The 20,594-nt window shown below is 59.8% G+C and overlaps 1 protein-coding gene across 3 annotated transcripts; it reads right to left on the bottom strand.

Moving 5' to 3' along the window:
- Positions 1 to 4,509: 4,509 nt before the first annotated feature.
- Positions 4,510 to 20,053, bottom strand: TEKT1 (tektin 1). 3 transcript variants are annotated; one of them, XM_043582721.1, is made up of 8 exons: positions 19,950 to 20,053; positions 18,322 to 18,528; positions 14,258 to 14,423; positions 12,665 to 12,793; positions 12,107 to 12,250; positions 11,517 to 11,739; positions 5,396 to 5,592; positions 4,510 to 4,770 (listed from the first exon to the last, which is right to left on the bottom strand). In XM_043582721.1, exons 1-8 carry the CDS (start codon positions 20,011 to 20,013, stop codon positions 4,563 to 4,565), a joined length of 1,338 nt encoding a protein of 445 aa, XP_043438656.1. In that variant the 5' UTR covers positions 20,014 to 20,053; the 3' UTR covers positions 4,510 to 4,562. The 3 variants fall into 3 exon arrangements, with proteins under 3 accessions (XP_043438656.1, XP_043438658.1, XP_043438657.1); XM_043582723.1 differs by lacking the exon at positions 19,950 to 20,053 and adding an exon at positions 19,489 to 19,577; XM_043582722.1 differs by lacking the exon at positions 19,950 to 20,053 and adding an exon at positions 19,413 to 19,510.
- Positions 20,054 to 20,594: the final 541 nt, after the last annotated feature.

Raw genomic sequence — 20,594 nt, 5'->3', positions numbered from 1 at the left:
GGCTGGCTGATTAACTGGCTGGTTGACTGACTGATCGTCTGGTTGGTTGACTGGCTACTTGGTTGACTGATTGGCTGGTTGATCGACTGATTGGCTGGTTGGTTGACTGATTGGCTGGTTGGTTGATTGACTGATTGGCTATTTGGTTGATTGGCTGGCTGATTAACTGGCTGGTTGATTGACTGATCGTCTGGTTGGTTGACTGATTGGCTACTTGGTTGACTGATTGGCTGGTTGATCGACTGATTGGCTGGTTGGTTGACTGGCTGGTTGGTTGACTGGCTGGTTGATTGGCTGGCTGGCTGGTTGGTTGACTGATCATCTGGTTGGTTGACTGGCTGGTTGGTTGACTGGCTCGTTGATTGACTGATTGGTTGCTTGGTTGACTGATTGGTTGGTTGACTGATTGGCTGTTTGGTTGACTGATGGCTGGCTGACTGACTAATGACTTCTCGGCATGGACCAGTTTTGGACAGCTTGCTTTCATCTCCAAACATGGAATCTGAGTGTAGAGGAGTCTCATACAGAAAACACATGAACACATTTTATGGACATGTTTTCCAAAAAAGTGTGGGCTCAGTTTACAGTTCAGACAATCTTAAGTCTGGCTCAATAGTTAACCTGGGTTTCTCATCCCTGCCTCTGCCATCTGTTTAGACATCACACGCCATGCAGCCTCTGGAAAACTCCAGAGAGAATGAGTGAAAACACATGTAACATCTTGGTGGTGGTGTTAAAATAGTTTGACCCATGGGTCCCCTGACGACAGTCTGAAGGACACCGGGACTTCCTTGGCCACACAGACATTCCCATTCCCCATGGAGCTGAGGCAGGACCCCCAGCTGAGAGTAGGGGAGCCCCGGGGAAACACAGAGCACACGCAGTCTGTAACCCGCATGCTCAGGGCCCAGGGGTGGATGAAGACGGCCACAGGGTTGTGACCTCCGTGGGCCACGGCCGCGTGTCCCCGCCTGTCCCCTCTGGCCGGAGCACAGGAGCCTCGCCCGGCTGTGGGTGCAGCAGAGGAAGCCCTGGCGACCGTGATGGGGGCCAGATCCTCCAAATTTCTAAATGCGTGAGGAAAGCGGGACCGCGGTCCCCTGAGGCGCTAGACCACCACCCACAGGCAAGGCGACAACAAAAGTGCAGGCTTTGTTTCTGAGAAGACTGAGCGAGGGGCCTTCAGCTCTGGGCAGAAGGGTCCTGATACCTGTGACCTCCGTCCCCTCGGGCCACTGACTGTGTGACCCTGAGTTCTGTACCTGGTTCAGACATGCTGAGCTCCCCAGCATGCAAATAAAGCTGGGACGGGGTCCAGGAGGCTGCACGGAACTGGGAAGGGCCACGTCTGTCGCCTGGACCCAGAGTTGGCCATGGGCCGTGAGGGATTTACTATGTGCATGACAGAACACAGACTCAGAAGAAGAGGTGACTGTCCCGGGGCCACACGGCCAATTAGTGGCAGAGCTGACACCAGGGTCCCTGACTGAAATGCGGGACACTTTCTACCCCCACCCCCATACAACAGGGGGCGTCCCCAGAAGGGGCGGAGTGCTCAGTGCGTGCGTGCGAGGTGTGGGTCACGGTTTCCTTGAACCCATGTAACAGCCCTGGCAGGTGGACACCATCCTCCCTCCTTCAGAGATCAGGAAACAGGGACTTAAGAGTAACCTGCCCGAGGTCACTCGCTCAGGAAGTGCCGGAGGCAGATGCGTCAACGCCAACCGGAACTTAGAGCCTCTCCCTTCATTCTGGCCAACTGCCTCCCACGCAAGGACATGTGGAGCGCCTGCGACTCTGGAGCATGGGAGCTTCGGACGAATCAGAGAAAACTTCCGTTTTACTATGTGTAGCTGAGAAATGCTGCCGTGGAAGATGGAGTTCTCAAGAACCAAGGTTTATTTTTGGTGTTTTTTTTTTTAATGTTTATTTATTTTTGAGAGGGAGAGGCAGAGAGAGAAAGAATCACAGAATCCGAAGCAGTCTCTGAGATGTCAGCACAGAGCCCGACGCGGGGCTCGAACCCACGAACCGTGAGATCGTGACCTGAGCCGAAGTCAGACACTTAACCGACCAAGCCACCCAGGCACCCCGAGAACTAAGGGTTGTTTTTTTTTTTTTGAGTAAAATAGAAAGATAGGAATGCATCTTCATGACGTTAGGATGACAGATGTCACTGTTCCAGAAAGAGTGTCGCCAACTATAACCTGATGGAAGCGATTTCTGTAGACACAGAATAACCCCTCTCCAGTGGACACTTGCCCCTTCACACTTCCGGCCACCCCAGAGGAGGCACCTTGCAGGCTGAAGTCGCAGAGTCCTGTGTGTTCACCGGCTGAGCGTCACACGTGGTGAGAGACTCGCGCGGCTTCCCTGGCTGGCGCTCGGGTGATGGACCTGATTCCCACTCCTCTGCATCTGCCCGAGTTCAGGCTGGAGACAGACCCGCTCGCTCCGCGCTGACCGCCTGAGAGTGAGATCGCGAGGAGGCGCCCTCCCCCTCTGTTTGCACAACCAGTGGTTTCAGAGCGACTCGTTTTGCCCGTGCTGTCTTCCTGAGTACCGAGACCCCACCCTTTTTAAGCAGCGGGAACAGGCGCCAATGACACGGACACTGGGAGCAGTGGATGGAACCGCCCCATCGAGTCCTCTCCGACCACACGCCGGTTTACTGGTCGGGATTCACTACTCCCGGTTTACCTGTGGGGCAGCGGGCACTCTGGGAGCCGGGGACCTGTGGGGACCAGGCAGGTGACGGGGCTGACCTGAGCCAGGTGGTGACCTCAAGGAACCACGGAGCCGCTCAGAGCTGTTTTCACAAGAAAGGGTTTCCCGCTGAGTCCTCGCACCTGCTGACCACACCCCCTGGGATAATCCCAAGTCTGCACAGACACCCCCTGCCTCTCACCTGGGAAGGGGCTCCGGACCCTTCCCAGCCAGAGCAGAGGAGCTCCCGGGGGCGTCCCCAGGGCAGAGAGGAGGGGGTCCCTCCTCATCACCCGGCAGGAGACATGCAGCCCCCGGGCAGGCAGGTCACGGCGCAGGTCGGCTCGAAGCAGACGCCCTCAGCCTCAGAGAGGTTAGGGACACCCCTTGCCAGCCGCACAGACGCTCCGGGCCAAGAAACACTTAGATGCTAAACCCCGAGGGAGTCGGGCCCGCGTCTGACACTGTTCAAGACACTGCGTCTGGAGCTGGGCAGCCAGATTCAGGGAACATCAGAGACGGGAAGGCCCTGGGCTGTCTGGCCGACTGTCACCTTGCAGGGGGCCCTAAGAGGAGGCGGGGCTCGGCTGGCCATGTGGGAACTAGAATCCAGGTGCTGACCCTGGGCGCGGGGGCTCCGCCCTCCTGGCCAGTGCCCTCCCCCCACCCCCGCATCACCGAGTCGAGTGTGAGCACCGAGCGTGGCAGCGGCTCCGAGCAAGGCGCCTGGACGTGAGCCCCGCACTTGCGAGGTGGCCCTTTGACGTCAGAATGAGGGCGGGTGGCCAGTCCCCGCAGCCACCATGAGGGAAGAGAGGTCATACCTCACCGCGCCTGAGCCGTGAGCACAGCTGTGCAGAAGCGACGCGGGTGTGAGGGCAGGGGGCTGTCACCGCGGCTCACGCAGCTGCGCGGTGCCCCCCCCCCACCGAGGCGGGCAGTGCGGGGGCCTCGGCCCTCCTGCGTCTCCAGAGCTGCCTACTCGTCCAGACACAGGCTTGAATCTGCGGCAGAAACGGGGAACGTTTTTCCTTTCTCCTTTACTGTTACTTGAGTCTGAAAAAATGATTATCTGTTGGTCTGGAGACCGTCACTAAACTCACACCCTCCATCTGCATCCAGGGGAGGAAGGAGGCTGGGAACCCCTCCCCGAGACCGGGGGCTAAAGGAGGCGCCCTCTATCTCCCTGGCTGGCGACCTGAGACCACAGCCTGCCCTGCCTGACGGCCGGCTCTGCAACAGACACGCCCACTAACGACCCCTCCGGCCAGTGAACCAGAGGTGTCCTCCCCACCCCTCCCCTGCCCCCGAACCGCACGACCCCACGTGGCAGCAGCCGGGCTCCTCAAGCCCCAGTACTCAGCCGACTTTCTAGGAGCTGAGGCCCCTCTGTCCTCTTGGGTCTCCCAGCAGAAAGGGGCCCAGAGAGACGCCTGCAGGTGCGGGTAGATCCAGGGCCTCTGCTCTCATCTGCTCTCTGGGAGGCCTGAAAAGTGGGTCTGAGTCAGCAGCCCCGGCGTGGTTTCATAGGGAGCGGGGATGGTGGCACCAGAGAGGTCCGTCCCTCTCCCGAGTCTGCGTAGGGGATCCAGGACCACACTGGGCGGAATCAGAACTAAACGTCTGGGACCCCTCCGCCCCAGGCCCCGAGTCCCGTGATGGACGATTGGACCCGGGGTGCAACTGGGGAGCCACCACTGCCCAATCAGCGGCCTGGAGCCGCCCCCCAAACCTCGGCCCCGAGGCCCCGCCCAGAGCTTGTGTCTCTGACCGCAGTCCTGCCTCCCTGAAGCGAGAGCTCTGTGCCACCGATCGATCGTGAAGTGCTTTAATCAGCATCTGAACCGTGGGCACAATCAGCAGACGGCGTCGGGGCGGGGGCCCCCCGCCCACTCGCCCTGGTCGCCCCCGTCCCTCGGGGGGATGGACTTCCTCATGTGGGTGCACAGCACCTCGTCGATGTAGATGGTGTTTTCCTTCACCTGGACCTCCTCCTGCAGGGCCAGCTGCCTGCAGTTCAGGCCCTTCAGCTCCGCCTGAGCCCGGGCCAAGGTCTCCTTGAGTCTAGGAGAAGAGGGAGAACCTGAGGCGCTTTTCCCTGGGCCGGGTGTGGGGCGGAGGGGGGGGGGGGTGAGTTCATGTGTTCGGGACAGAAGCCAGATTGATAGTTTCCTCCCCACAGAGACTTCAAAGGGGGCCAGATTCCCAAGGCAGAAACCCCCACCAACTGCCAACGCTTAAAACTGTGGATTTTGGGGGGCCCCTGGGTAGCTCAGTCGGTTGAGCGTCCGACTTCAGCTCAGGTCATGATCTCACAGTTCGCGGGTTCGAGCCCCGCGTCGGGCTCTGTGCTGACAGCTCGGAGCCTGGAGCCTGCTTTGGATTCTGTGTCTCTCTCTCTCTCTCTGCCCCTCCCCCACTTGTGCTCTGTCTCTATCAAAAATAAATAAAATATCTTTAAAAAATTAAAAAAACAACTGTGGATTTTTACCTAAAGTCTGGATTTGGGCTCCAGAAAAATTTAAACCTTGGGACCCATTTTCTGCGTGACAGCAAGTGGCCGCCCTCTAGAAAGGGAGCCCTCGAACTTCACCGGTGCAAATGCACTCATGCCCACGTGGCTCTGCCCGGCCCTGTTCACAGTCCACATGCACAGTCCTGTGCACCCCGAGTGCCGGCCGTCCCCTACCTGGCGACGCTGTGGGCGATCTCTTGGACCTCCCTGACCAGCCGACACTGCGCGGCATCGCGACACAGCTCCACGTTAGGCCGGTGCGTTCTGGTCTCCAGGCGCGTGTGAGCCACCTTGGCGGGTCCTTCCTGGTCAGCGATGGCCTTTTCGAGAACCGTGACATTTTTCTCCTGGCAAGCAATCTCTTCCATGACCTTGCAAGCGGATCGGAGACAGTGAGGGCGGGCTGTGCCGTTCAGCACTCGGCCGCACACACTCTCACGTCTGCTGTGATCACGTAGGTGAGCAAGGCGGGACATCAGACTCGCGCCCCCGCAGGGCCCCGGGACGCGCCTGACCTCTCCTCCCTGCCGAGGGCACAGCTGGCCGGCGAGGAGGCTCACCGACCCTCAGAACCTCGCCGGTGGGATGAACGAGGCCACTGTCGCCTCACGTCCTTCCCCGGGCACGTGGGTTCCCTGGAGAACGCCCTGAGCGTGGGCTGCAGGCTGCCCGCCGACCTCAGCCGGGTGCCCTGTGCCGGGAGCAGAAAGCTGCCCGTTTCCCTGTCGGTCTGCCCGCCGGCCCGGGGTCCACCCTAGAAGCCCGGAGAGAGTGGACGAGCTGCCTCGGGGTCTCTTTGATGGGGGCTTGTGCGCAGAAAAGATCACTTAGAAGTGACTTGGGGTTTTAGATGAATACTTAACTAGTTTGAAATTGTATTTCTTCCTTAAGCTTTTTTGTTTTTAAACTTTGCATCATGGAAATTTCCAGAAGAACACAGAAGTAGAGAGGACAGTGACCCGGGTGGGCCCCTCATCAATTTAAGCAGCAATCGCTATATGGTCAGCTCTTTTCCATCCCAGCCCCGCCCATCCACTCAACCATATTAAAGCAAATCCCAGATATTATATCACACTAGTCTTAAAAAGTTGAGTACGTGTTTTTAAAACATAAGACCTCTTGGGGCACCTGGGTGGCTCAGTCGGTTAAGCATCCGAGTTCGGCTCAAGTTATAATCCTTTAAAAGCAGGCTACAGGGGCGCCTGGGTGGCGCAGTCGGTTAAGCGTCCGACTTCAGCCAGGTCACGATCTCGCGGTCCGGGAGTTCGAGCCCCGCGTCGGGCTCTGGGCCGACGGCTCGGAGCCTGGAGCCTGTTTCCGATTCTGTGTCTCCCTCTCTCTCTGCCCCTCCCCTGTTCATGCTCTGTCTCTCTCTGTCCCAAAAATAAATAAACGTTGAAAAAAAAAATTAAAAAAAAAAAATAAATAAAAGCAGGCTACATTCTCTTAAATTTCTCAAATGCTTAAAATACCCAAAATGCACACAGATTCTTGAAAACAAAATTAGTCACCATGGGTTAGGTCAGGACTCAGCAGTATGGCCAAACCCAGTCTGATGCCTGTTTTTGTTTGTACACAAAATTTAAAAAAAAAAAAAATTGTCTTTTTAATTAGCAGACTCTTTTCAAGAGCAGTTTTAGGGTTTCAGCAAACGAGCCGCACGTCCAGAGTTCCCAGTACCCCCTCTCCCTGGAGGGCGGATTTCTCCATCATCAGCGTCTGGCATCGGTGTCGTGCGTTTGCCACAATCGGTGAACCGTGCTGACATGTTAGTAACTAGTCGACGGTGACGTTAGGGCTCACTGTGCACATCCTGTGGATCTGGACACATGTGTGATGACACAGGTCACACGGGATAACTTCACTGCCCTAAACCGCCCCCCCCCATGCACCTCCTGTTCACCCGTCCCCCTCACGGAGACCCCGGCCACGCCCGTCCCTGTAGCCACGCCCTCTCCAGAACATCACGTGGGTGGGAGCAGACAGTGACTAGCTCGGCTTGGATTTCAGATGGACGCCTCTCATTTAGCGATCGCTGAGGTTCCTCCACATCTCTCTGTGGCTTCACAGCTCGTTTCTCTTTCTCTGGGTAACATTCCATCGTGTGGATGGACCACGGCCTCTCCGTCCGTTCATCTATCGAAGGACACCTTGGTGGCTTCCAAGTTTCGACGATCATGAGTCAAGTCCTACGAACGTTCGGATGCAGGGTTTCGTGTGGACATAAATTTTCAACACATCTGGGCAAACGCCCCGCAGCGAGACCGCTGGATTTATGCGCGCGCTCGGTTTCCTAAGAGACTGCCGAGCTGCCCTCCCGGCTCCCACCAGGACGGACTGGCAGCCCGTTGCTCGGCCTCCTCGCCAGCGTTTAGCGCCGTCCACCTGCTGGATTTTCTGCAGGTGCGCACGGCGTCCCGCTGCCTTCACAGGCGCCTCCCTGGTGACCTACCACGTGGTGCCTCTTTCCTCGTGCTCAGCCACCCGTGTCTCCTCCTGTGACGTGTCTCTTCACGTCTTTTGCCCATGTTTCAGTTGGTCTGTTTGTCTCCTTCTTGGTGAGTTTTAAGAGCTCTTTGCCTATTTTGGGTACTGGTCCCTTATCGGACGTGTGTTTTGCACGTCTTTTCTCCGAGTCTGTGGCCCATCTTTTCTCTTTAAAGGAAGGTTTTCACAGGGCGCCTGGGTGGCTCAGCCGGTGAAGCGTCCAACTCTTGCTTTCGGCTCAGGTCCCGATCTCACGGTTCACGGGGTCACGCCCTGGCGTCGGGCTCTGCACTGGCAGCATGGAGGCTGCTTCGGATTCTGTCTCTCCCTCACTCACACATGCTCATATGCACACACACTCTCTCCCTCTCTCGAAAATAAGTATACTATAAAAAAAAAAGTGAAAGACAGGTGTTCACGTATCCAAGTGGTTGAAAAAAACAAAAGAAGAATGAGATTTCACGTCATGTGAAAATTATATAAAATTCAAATTTCGATGCCCATAAATAAGGTTTTACTGGAACACAGCCACGCGCATTCATTACAGTGGCTCCTTCTGGACTATGGTGGCGGGTTGACAGACGGCACGGGCCGGGCTGTCATCACTTTGCGCTGCCCCAAACATCACAAACCCCAAAGCCACGGTCGTGACCCGACGGCGCGACTTCTGTGGCCACGCACTGTCACCTTACCTGGTACACCAGCGCACGCTCGTTACGGTAACACAAGGAAAGCAGCCTTTGCGTTTTGCACGTTTAAGGCGCATCAAGGGGGGGGTTGTTAATCAAGGAGACTGCACAGCAGGGCCGGACGTCTGCACCACACGGCGCAACATTCCCCGCCCCCAGGAGCGGGATTTCTTCACAAAAATGAAACTGAGGGTCCGAATGAGGCTCGAGCAGCCCTTCCGTCAGCCGCGCGGGAAAGCCGCTCACCGAGGGCGAGTTAATCAGGTCGTGTTCGATGGCGGCAGCTGAGGAAGGGCGGCCCGAGGATGCGAATTTGCTGGTGACCCTCGGTCCTTCTGCAAGAAGGGTTGAAGCGCTAAGCGCATTAGAAGCCCACCGATGGTCACTCGAGGAACGAGGCGCGTGCCTTGGACGGTCCGTCTTGTTCCCCGTGAGCTGCCCGGCTGGGCCTGAGGCCTTCCTCTCAGAGCCAGACGGTGCCGGCAGCCTCAGTCACCCATTCAGGGCACAGGCTCCCAGACGCCGAGCTCCCGGACCCCATGGCTCCCTGGCCCTGCATTCTGCGACCCCTCCGCTCCCTGACCTGGGGGATCCCTGACCCGCCACTCCCAGGGCGAGGTCACCAACCCCCACAGCAGCCTTGTCTCTGATCCGCCCATAGGAGAGGGGACAGTCCCCGTGCCGACTCTTGTGAACATCGGAACGATTGCAGGGTGCGTGTGGGTCGCCTCCTGTGACACGTGGCCCGCGTCCCACCCCCTCGGCTGTGCCACCCAGTCACCCCCCACGTGCCCGCCCATCCCTCCCACGCATGGGGTCGGCAGAGACACAGCCTTCGCGGTCGCCGTGACGGGAGGCAGTGACGGGAGCCACCCGGCCCGGGCTCCGCGCCCGGCGCTGTCGCCCGTGAGCCCGTGAGCCCGTGAGCCCCGGGGCCGTAACAAAGCTGTCAACCTTTCTGGCCTCAGCGTCCTCACCTTAGAGACAGGGGCCACGACGCTGCCCCTCTCATTGTCGCGCGTACTGGCGGCAGTCCTGCGGCTGAGGCCCCACCCCCACCTGCTGCCCCCCAGGCCGCCCTGCGCGGTCTGCCGGGTCTCACTGAACCGGACTCCCCAGCCTGTCCAGACGGCTGGATCCCTTGTGGACTCAGCACCCCCGGGTCCTCAGCTCCGGGGGCCACGACCCCTCCTGCCCCAGGCTACCCTCCCCCTCCTTCCTGCCTCAGACCCGCCTTCCTTCCGGGGCCCCCACCAAGCCTCCTCCTGCTCCCTGGCCGTTAATACCACTCTCAGCGGCGGCCGCCAATTTGTACCGGGGATACGTCGTATGAGCCACATACACGTGCGTACGTAAACGCGTGTACTCGTGTGCGGCACGTCCTGGGGGTCTGGCCGGGGCTGTCTGGCGTAACCCTGACCCACCCAGACAGCTCCCTACTTTATCAGCGAGGAAGATAAGCAACGGGGCTCAGGCGGATTGCGCATGCTGTCAATTTTCTGTATGTTCTGATGTTCTGCCATCAAAACACAAACCCTTCCCAGTGGGGAGGGCCTGGCGACGGCCAAGGGGCCGGCCTGCGCTCGCTGCCGGCAGACTGATGGTCTGGGGCTCGGCCCGCTCTGTGCGCCCCGAGCCCGGGGGGCCATATCTCTCCGCCTCAGCCTCCCAGGGCCAGGTGCCAGGGACGCTCCCAAGGCCCAAAGAACCTCTCACATCACTCGGGCCGGTCCCGAGCTGCTCTGTCAGCCCTGCCGCGTCTGCCCAGGAAACCCCAGGAAGCCCGGGCCCCTCACGCCCGCCGTGGGCCCCGGCCACCCGCGTCTCCTCCCGACCCTGAGCGGGCGTCCCCCTCTAGGGCCCGTGGGCCTCGTCAGCTGTGTCTCCCCGGCTGCTGCACCTGGGGGTCTGTCATAAAAGTGCACAAACGTTAAGGGGGCTCCCCAGCGCCACACGGGCTCCATCTGTCCGGGGTCCACACGCTCACCCGCCAGGCTCTTCTCGCTCCCGCGGTGCTGACTGAACCCCGCCAGGTACTTACTGAGCCCCGCCAGGTGCTGACTGACTCCCGCTAGGTGCTGACTGAACCCCGCGGTGCTGACTGAACCCTGCCAGGTACTTACCGAACCCCACGGTGCTGACTGTACCCCAAAGTGCTAACTCAATCCCACCAGGTGCTGACTGAATCCCACCAGGTACTTACTGAGCCCCACCAGGTGCTGACTGAATCACAGCAGGTGCTGACTAAATCCCATGGTGATGATTGAACCCCGAGGTGCTGACTCAATCCCGCCAGGTGCTGACTGAATCCCACCAGGTACTTACTGAACCCCGTGGTGCTGACTGAACCCCACCAGGTGCTGGCTGAACCCCGTGGTGCTGACTGAACCCCGTGGTGCTGACTGAACACCGTGGTGCTGACTCAATCCCGCCAGGTGCTGACTGAACCCCACCAGGTACTTACTGAACCCCACGGTGCCGACTGAACCCCATGGTGCTGACTGAACCCCGCGGTGCTGACTGAATCCCACCAGGTGCTGGCTGAACCCCGCGGTGCTGAATGAACCCTGCTTTCTGCCCGTGTGGCTCCTCACGCAGCTGAGCTGTCTGACGGCCAAGGCCTGGGTTCAAGGTCCGAGTGCAACTCTGCCGGCCCGCTGCCACGTAGGCGGCCTCAAGTACTTACACCACAGAAACCGGCAAATGCTGAAAGTCAGGGCCCCGTAGTTCTAATTTGTCCCGAACGCCAGGTCAGCAGCCCAGCAGCGGGTGACCGAGAGGCACGCGGCGCCCGAATCCTGAAACTCCGGCGGGGATTGGGGAATCGGCGGCATCCGACGAACTCATGGAATTTCGGAGCCACGAAGGACGTGGCCACCTCGCACGCGAGCGGAGCCGAGGTCCAGGGTGGGCAGACGGCCTGCTCTTCGTAGAGATGACGCAGAGGCCCCGAACGGGGCCAAGTCCCCTCCGACCCCAGAAGCCGAGCCCTGCGGCCGAGCTGGGGGGCCGAACAGCCTTCCTCCTTACGGACCACAAGCACAGGCCGGGGGCCGGGCTGGTCCCGCCGCCTGCCCCACCCCCCACGAGCCTCCCTCTTCCCCCGCCGAGGGGCTCACCTTGGCCAGGTGAGCGGCCAGCTTGTCCCTGGCGCCCTTGGTCTCCTGCAGCCCGTCCCTGAACGCCGCGTCCACCGCGTCACACTGCCTGCGCAGGTCGCCGGCCGTCTGGGACAGGATCCGGTCCACCAGGGCCTTCAGCGCCAGGGAGCTGCTCCTCTGCTTGGCGGCCTTCTCCACGTTGGCGTTGGAGAACTCCAGCCAGTCCTCCGGGCTCACGGAGCTGAAACGGAAGCCACGCGCTCACTCGCGGCGCGTCGGGCTGCGGAAGGGGGTGCGCACGGGCGACGGGGCCCCGCGGATCCGCGGAAGCTCGGCCTGCCCCCCCCCCCCCGGGTCGGGAGCACGAGGAAGCCCCCCTCTCCAGAAAGAGCCAGCAGCGGTCCCTCCGTGGCCACCTGTGTCACTCTGGTGCCGGGCGCTGCAAACGCGCACCCGACTCGGGCGGTGTCCGCGGGTGTGGGCCGGAAAGGGGGTGATTAACGTGCCCCCCGTACATTTAAAACAGGACAAGTTCTCACTGTTTAGAGATTTTGTATCAGACGCCCCTGAGGCGCCCGCACCCCCGCCCTGGGCCGCCCTCCACTCACTGGGGCTCCACCCTCACGGCGTTCTCCGAGCATCGGATGTTCGGGGAGTTGTTGTTGAGGGAGAAGCAAACGTCGTCGATGGTCAGGGCCACAAACTTGTCCTTCAGGTCCTTCTCCAGGTTGTACTTGGCCGAGCGGTTCAGCCTGCAGGAAGAAGGAAGCGGGGTTCCCTCTGCGACGCCCAGGCGGCACCCGCGGGCCCCCGGAGACCCTGGGACACCAGCCACCGCGAGCCTGGCGCAGGACACGGTGCCTGCTCCCCTCCCGCCCACCCCCGGCACCACGCTCACCACTGGGTCACCCACCCTGGCCTTCCAGACCCTCCGTCCCACCGGGACGGCTCCTGATGTCAGCGCGGAAGAGTGCGGAACGTGAGGGCTGAGCGCTGGCGGGAAACGGCTCCGTGTCCTTTGGGGTGAATCCCTGCCCCCCACCCCGTCCCCAGCCACGGCCAGGGGGCGGCTGTCACGTAGGCCTGATTCTGCGTGTTCTCGGGCCGCCTGGGGCCTGTTTCCTGGGCACGCCCCGGGGGGACGCAGGCGGGCCACAAGGGCGCACCTGATCTGCTCGGACACCTCCTCCAAGGTGCGGGTCAGCAAGGCCGTCACCCCGCGGATGATCTCGGCCTCCTTCACCAGCTCCTGCTCCACCTTATCGTGCACCAGGTCGATGCCGACCCGCTTCTCCCTGGACGAGAGGAAGGGGCTGCTCATCCAACGGGCCGGGGACACCGGACACGCCGTCTGTCCGGACAACGGGTTCGAGTACGACCAGACCCGTCTGGATGGCGTGGTCGGGACGTGCACGGGTCCGTATCTGCGAGACTTCAAAATATCCAGACGACAAGGAAGCAAGACGATCGATTGCTCACCGCTCACGACGGATACACTCGTCCCCTCAATTTCGCCTTCATTCAGAAGCCTTTTCCTTTTTACTCATTCGTTAAAAACATCATCTTTTGACTTAGAATTCCAAACACGCCTGTTTCCTTCCTGGAAACAGGACCCAGTCCTGACTGTTGCCAAGGATTTGAATCCAGAAAGATGCCCTTCGATAGTAACCACGACGCAAGCTCGCTATTCCCACGCTGGGCGTCCGTGACACCACAGGTGTCGTGCCGACCTTTCAAGGGGATTTGTGACGTGCCCTTTCCAGCAAACTCGAGGAAACGGCGCTTCAGAGCAAGGATCTCACCCAGTGTCACGCCACGTTCCCGCCATTTCTCCCCCCAGAAGGACCCGTCCCTGCCGATCTCGGTCCACCCCGCGTGGCCGTGCGTGGCGGGAAGGCCCCTCCTCTTCCAGCCGCGAGGTCTCGAACTCTGCACACCCGACTGAGCCTACCCCACTGCTGGGCGTGAGGTGAGGGTCCGGAGAGGTCCCTGGGCTCGGTCGCTAGGACCCTGGGGGCTCTGGCCAAGGAGCTGCCACTTGATCTTGGAGGCATCGGGTTGGAGGGAGAGGACTGTGAGCCCAGGGGGGCCCCGTGAAAACTGGAACAGTGTCTCCCCAGAGCAGACAGCACCGCCCACTCCCAGGACTGGTAGGAGCAAAGGGACAGTAAGAGGTATGTCTGCACAGGGCCCTCTGGGTGACAAAATGCTCCCGTGTGGCTTGGTGCGCGGGAGCAAACCCGTCCTGGAGGAGCTGGGCCTGCCCTGCGCGTCCACGCTAGACCGCTGCCGTGGCCATGTGACTAAGCTCTGGTCAGTGGGATGCAGGTGGAAATGGCAAATACCAAGCCCTAATTATTCCTCCTTGCGGGAACACAGACGAAATGGCTGGAGCGCCGGCTGCCGTCTGGCGACACGAGGTAACCTGGGGGGATGAATGCATGCGGCAGAGCACGGGACGGCAGTCGCCCGGAGCCTAGCACGGCGCACACCGTGCCAGCCCTGCGCCATCTGCAGACTCCCTAAGTGTGAGACAGACGGAAACCACCCTATTTAAATGCAGCACCGTTTTGCCGTGCACAAACCCAGCCCTAACTTCCACTTAACTTAAGGCAGACAAGAGCTCCTTCCGCGGCCCGCCAGCTGCCCGCCACCGCGGGAGGCCGAGAGAACATGTCCTCATTTGCCCCTGGCGACCCGCCACCCAGCACCCGGTGACTCCCAGCAGAGGTCCCTCGGGGAGCTCCCCCTCCGCCCACCTGTACTCCAGGCACATCTGGGTGATGTGCAGGGGCTCCTTCAGGCTCTCCAGCGCGTTCTCCAGTCTGGTCCGGTAGGTGAGCAGGTCTTCGGTGGTGCACACCAGCTCCTCCAGCTTGTCGTCCAGCTCCTTCTTCCAGAACCTGACCTCCTCGAGCCTCTGTTCTGGGCACACAGAGAGGACACGGAGTCACACGGGGGCCAGCCCGCTCCCGGGGCCACCGGCTCTGGGATTAGAGACCTAAACCAGCCGGGACACGTTCTCTGCTGCTTGGGGCACCTTCGGGTCGTTGTTAGGTGCCGACTGGGGGAGGGCGGGGTCAGGCGGCAGGAGGGAGGGAAGGGGTTTCTTCTTACAAAACCAACGTGGAGTTCGTGCAAACACCATCCACGCGGGTCGCTCTAACTCTTCAATACCTGTGTTTTTCATAACGTTTAATCTGATCAAAGCTGGAAACCTACGGTGTTTGAAAGGTCAAACAGACCGAGCTTTGCAGACCCTTCCCCACCCAATCCCGCTTTTTGGAAGCAACTGCCTTCTAAATGCTTTTAGAATTTCCTCCTGCATTTGCTCACACGGCTGCTTGTTCAGGATCACTTTCAACGACGTGGGTTAGTTTCCTGTGGTGGAAAAGACCAGGATCTGCGCTCACACAACACGTCCCTGACCTCCTGTCTTCCCGATACGGCCGCATTGGCTTCTGGTTAAACAACAATTTCACACTTGTTTATGATACTGCAAATATGCAAATGGTACTTACACCTGAGCCAGGCGGCGTGCTAATATCAGTTTCTTCTCTTACACGTTTTTTGTTTGTTTTCGGAGGGGCTGCTAGTTGTGTTTTTGTTTCACTTTCCAGACACTCATTACTAACTTTTCCTTCAACTTTCTGACAGAATTATGACCCACAGGTATATTCAAACCCATCAATTACTCAACGGCTTTGCTTACTCCCCAGGACCTCTGCCCGGAGTGCTTTCTCTGCCTGCCTGCTCGCCGGCGATGCCTGTCTCCTCCAGAACCCCTGACCCTGTGCACCTGCCACAGCCCCCTCCCCAGCTGTCCGTTCCAGAACCCCCCACCCTGTGCTCTTGCCACAGCAACCCCCCCAGCTGTCTCCTCCAGAACCCCTCACCCTGTGCACCTGCCGCAGCAGCCCCCCATCTGTCTGTTCCAGAACCCCTTTCCCTGAGCACAGCCACAGCCCCCCAGCTGTCTGTTCCAGAACCCCCACCCTGTGCACCTGCCGCAGCCCTGTCCCATCTGTCTCCTCCTCCTGTTCACACCCCTCCACAGGTGAAGCAAGCCCTCCTGAGACACGGGGACACATGACCGGAAATTTTTGAAAGCCATCGTTTGACTTTGGCTACGTGTAGACTACAGGCTGTGATTTTCGTTAGAATTTTGATGACGTCTCTTCACTTCCCTCCAGGGTCTGGAGCTCCTGCGGAGAAGTCTGAATGAAGCCCTCCGGATTCCTGATTCTCTGTGTGCGGCCCGAAAGCTTTCCCAGGTTCCTTCCCTATTCCCCTAGTGTCGGCCTTACTCGAGTATGCCCGACGCTGGAAACAGACCCTCCGGTTCTGGGGAACTTCCTAGGGCCCCCCACAGGTGGTTTCCTCTCCTGCGTCTTCTCCGTGCTCCTTCTGAATCCCTGTCAGAGACAGAGCCTCCCCGCAGGGTCCCCAAGTTCTTACCCCTCCTCTCCTGTTATCCAACTGTCTGTCTTGTTTTTCCCCTATATCCTGGAGATTCTTCCACTTTCTCTTTCAATCCTTCTTTTAATTTTTAAAAATGTCCTGCTCTGATATTTTTAGTTCCCAAGAACACTTTCTCGTGCCCCGAATGTTCTTTTTTAAGACTCTCCTTGGTCTATGGACGCAGTGTCTTCTCCAAATTTCCTGAAGACTTTGTGGTATAATTTCTTCTCTGGCCCTGTGTGCGTCTGACCATCCGTCTGCCTGTCTGAGTGTCTTGTCGTGTTAGACAGATGTCGTGTTGGCTGACCCTCAGCTGACTACGTCTGAGACTGAAATCCTGGCTGGAACCTCTCTCTGCAGGCACAGGGCTTGTCCGCCCCCGTACCTGGTTCTCTCCTCGGACGATCCCGGGCCCTATCGTCCGCAGATGCCCCCTATGGGCCTGCTGGTGTTCGCACGGACTGAGGCCTGTGACTCTCCACTGGGGGAGACAGAGCCACAGTGGGGAAGGGGCTCTTTGTAAACTCTTCCAACCAGTCTCGTCTCCAGTTCTGCCCTGGACGTCCAGAGCCGGAGGTAACTGACGCTTAGGTTTTAAGCATCACACAGTGTCCACAGCATGAATCTGCTATGGGCCCCAGCCAGCATCTTCCTGTCCCCACCTGCACGGGCTTCCTGCAGTCCCTCCGCCTGTTGCCTGGACCTTCTGCTTTCTGTCCCCAGAATCTTCTCCCCACAACGTTTCCACTTCACTCCCTTCCCCCACCAGCTCTCACACTCTTCATCAATGCCATACATGACGTTGTTGGAGTTTTATCCTTTTAACGTTTAGTTATTTTTGAGAGAGACAGGCAGTGCAAGCAGGGGAGGGGCAGAGAGAGAGGCAGACACAGAATCCGAAGCAGGTTCCAGGATCCGAGCTGTGAGCCCAGAGCCCGACAGGAGGCTCGAACTCACGCGCTGTGAGATCATAACCTGAGCCGAAATGAGATGTTCCACCGACTGAGCCCCCCAGGCGTCCCGACTTTGTTGAAATTTTAAAAGGGAGGGAAGGCGAACGCGTGTGTCCACCACGTGCCCTGATGTCCCCCGACGCCTGCTTATACCTGACCACCACCCTCACGCTGCGTCGGCCGCTGCCCCGCTGGAGCTGTTACCCACAGGTCCCCGGTTCAATTCCTGCTCGTCCGGCTCTCAGCCTCCCTGATGTTTGCACAACCACCAACACAGTGGAAGACCTCCTTGGCCATGACAGCATGGCCTGGCTCTCCCCTTTCTGCCCTGTGATGACCCCGGACCGCCACCTCTGCCCCCACATCTAACTGGCTTCCCACCGAACTGGGCCTTCCAAATCCACGGCCGTCCTTGGCTGGGCCAGCCTCCCTCCACCCCGCTGTGTGCACACCAGGAGTGCTGCACGCCTCCCGCCTTCGTGGCTCCGTCCGAGCCACCTCCTCGCTCAGAACGCTATCTCCTGGACTCCTGTCCAAGAGACACAATGGAAAGACATCGTGTGTGAGGCAGACGCGAAAACAGACAGTTTCAATTCAGTGAGTCTGTACTCTCTCTCACCACGTAAAAAGCACAGTGGAGGCTCAAAGGAGGGAGGCTGGGGGTCAGGAAAGGCCCCAGCACTGACGAGCCCCTTGCTCTGACCTCTAGACTTGAGCCCTCAGAAGGTCTCTCCAGACAGAGTGTGAAAGATGCACGGAGGCAGGGGTGCCCTCAGTGAGGTCCTGCAGTGACACATGTAGCACACGACGGGAGGCACCTGTAGGTCGATGTAACTGCCAGTACTCTGTGCGTGTGGCCTGATTTGGATACGGGGTCTTTGCAGGTGCAACCAAATTCCCCGCCAGTAGGACTGCTGTCCCCACACAAAGACAAGACAGAAGACGCAGACATACACTCAGGGGATGTCACCGACAGCGGAGGTGGGAGGTGGAGGGCTGTGTCTACTCCCCAGAGCCCGCCGGGAGGGCGCGGCCCCGCCACACCTCTTCCCTCCAGCTGTCACCTCTTTGGCACCTGGGAGGTTTTGCCTCATTTCATGTTTATGTGAGTTTTGCTCGTTTAAGGGCACTACCCTCTAAATCGTGTCTGATGCTCTTAGGCGCCCAGTGAGTGTGCCTGGAATCCACAGAGGAATGGACACCGGAGAGCTGGAAAGCGGGCTAGGTTACCGGGCCTCTGTCTTGGGGCCGTGAACTTAAAGCCGGAAGCTGAAGAGCACGCGTGTCTCCCCCGCTATTCCAGGGTACTCCCTTGCCACTCGCGAGCGCCCAATGCAGACGGCACCGTGGCTGGGCCTCGCCGGCCACATTCAGGCACGTGCGAAAGCGCGGCGCGTGGCCTGCCTTACCTAGTTTCTTGTTCACGTCGCTTTGAGACTTTCTTGTGGTCTTTCCGATCTCCTCCACAAGCCTCTGGCTTTCTGCCACCAGGCGCTCGGAGCGGGACCTCTCGGCCTCCGCTCTGTGGTACTGGTTCTCGTTCGCCATGTGCCATTCTGCCGGCAGGAACTTGGGCGGAGGTTGCAGAAGTCTGGCCATTGCAGCTCCCCAAAGTCCTGACCACAAAGGCAGACCCTCCTTTAGTTTCGTAGAAAGCAATCTGTCCTTTTTTTGATGTCACTTTGTATGAAAGTGTGACATACATACCAAAAAGCACCTAAATCATAACCTGTACGCACCTCACGCTCCCTGCGGGTCACTGTCCTTCACCCGCGTTCCCACGGGGCAACCAGTAGTCTGACTCCACTCTAGAAACGTTCTGGTGTTTCTGAACGTGCCATAGGTGCAGTCAGACAGCGTGTACCCTTTGACATCTGACCGCCCCCGCGTAACCTTATGTTTGTAAGATTCACCCGCCTCGCTCACCTAGATGTGGTTTGTGTGAGTGGCTTGTTCAGTAATGTATCTGTCTTCTCTACTGTGTTTGGGTGTTTGGGACTCCAGCGTGGGGCTATCTGGAGTGTGCCAGGAATATTCTCACACGTGTCCTTTGGCGACCCCGGGCATGCATTTTTAAGACTCATCAGAATGGCTGGGTCCTGGGCAGTGTTCACTTTTAGTATGTTCTGCCCGCAGAGGAACCCAGCCCCGTTCCCTGGACAAGCCAACACCTGTGACATCTGCACCCAGACAGCTGGGTCTGGAGCCTGCTGGGCAGGTGGAAGAAACAGACCCTCCTCCGCACGACAAAGAAAAGGGAGAAGGCGGCCTGCGGGGGCCGGAGCGCCCCGACCCCCACACCTGCTCCTCACGCAGCACCCCCCAGAACACCTGTCCGCACACGGCCCTCAGGGGCCAGAACCTCCAACCCTCCCACGGCCCCCCGAGTCCGTCCGGATGCGGGCTCAAAATGCACCCCAAGACCTCGGTGCATCCAAGCAGCCCCCGGGAGATGGACAAGAGGCCGGACGGGGAGGGAGGGTGGGCGCCCTGCACTCACCTCCGGGAACCACCGATCTCGCGGCTCCCGGGCGGCGCCCTCACCCACCTGCAGCTCCCGGCTCCGCAAAACCTACCGGTCAACGGCGCGTCTCCGCGGCAACCGGGGACGCGTTACCCAGGCCAAGGGGGCGGGGCTGCGGCCGGGAAGCTTGCGCAGGCGCGGACCCTGCGGCCTCGCTGCGGGGGGGCTGCGGCCGGGAGGCTGCGCAGGCGCGGACCCTGCGGCCTAGCTGCGGCTGGGGAGGTGGGCCGGGGGCTCGGCGGTGCGCACCTCCCACGCCCGGCGTGGGGCGCCAGGCAGGGGACAGCGACCGTAGCTCCGAGTCTGGGGTGGGGAGCCCTGCGCCTGGCCTGGCCCTGCCGCGGCGCCCCTGGGGCCCAGCGGGTTGGGCCGGGACCCGAGGCCGCGGGAGAAGGCGCAGGCACTGGCAGCCGGGAGGGTCGGGGGTTGAGGGTCGGGGGCAGCTTGCCCGGCTATGGAATGAGAGCACAGCGCTCGGGATATGTGCGCACTAACAGAAAATAAACGAGTTACCCAGCTGGGGGAGAAATGCGGTATGGTCCTCGTCCACACAGCCCGAATCCCAGAAAATGGGCATTCAAATTTCCCGGCCAGGAGGCGGACTACTTTACCGCTTGACACCAGCCAATCGAAGGCAACCTCCCTCTAAAAACAACCAATCAGAGGAGGCTTTGCCTCGTGAAGCCCGCCCCCTACGTCTCGCGAGCCGTCGGCGCGGCCGGGAGTCCCGCGAAGCGTCATGAATATTAAGCAGCTGCCGTCCAATGGCATCCTGGGGAGCTGATATTGTATATTCATATCCCCGCCCCCGAGAAGCGTCTATTTAAGGAGCGAGCTGGGCGTCCTGCGGTCAGCGTGCCGGCGAGAAACCGGGTGTTTTGTCTGTGTGGTGGGGTTCACGCTCGGAAGGCGAGCGCGGGGACGGGTGGGGGTCGTGTGGCTCCCGGGTGTGCTGGACTCACGCACGCGGGCGAAAGGAGGGGGCGGTGTCCTGGGAGCCGGTGGGCCTGAGGCCCCACCCACCATGGGGGTGTCCCCAGTTTGCAGACCCCGAGGCTTCCCAGAAGTGCTGGAAAGAGGGTAGAATGGGCAGAAGTACATGAAATGAGTTGTGAATCATGATCGTAGGTCACCGTTGTATCCGCGCCCATGCGCAAA

The sequence above is a fragment of the Prionailurus bengalensis genome, chromosome E1 (genome assembly GCF_016509475.1).
Source record: "Prionailurus bengalensis isolate Pbe53 chromosome E1, Fcat_Pben_1.1_paternal_pri, whole genome shotgun sequence".
Classification (NCBI taxonomy): Eukaryota; Metazoa; Chordata; class Mammalia; order Carnivora; family Felidae; genus Prionailurus; species Prionailurus bengalensis.
This window is presented reverse-complemented; position numbering and strand designations above follow the sequence as displayed.

Excerpts from the sequence above, each read along its gene's own strand:
- TEKT1 (XM_043582721.1), bottom strand. The coding sequence starts at position 20,013 with ATGCCCATTTTCTGGGATTCGGGCTGTGTGGACGAGGACCATACCGCA. Across the intron at positions 12,794-14,257 it reads CAGATGTGCCTGGAGTACAG|GGAGAAGCGGGTCGGCATCG; the intron begins GTGGGCGGAGGG and ends CCTCTCGTCCAG. Across the intron at positions 4,771-5,395 it reads ATCGCCCACAGCGTCGCCAG|ACTCAAGGAGACCTTGGCCC; the intron begins GTAGGGGACGGC and ends CTCTTCTCCTAG.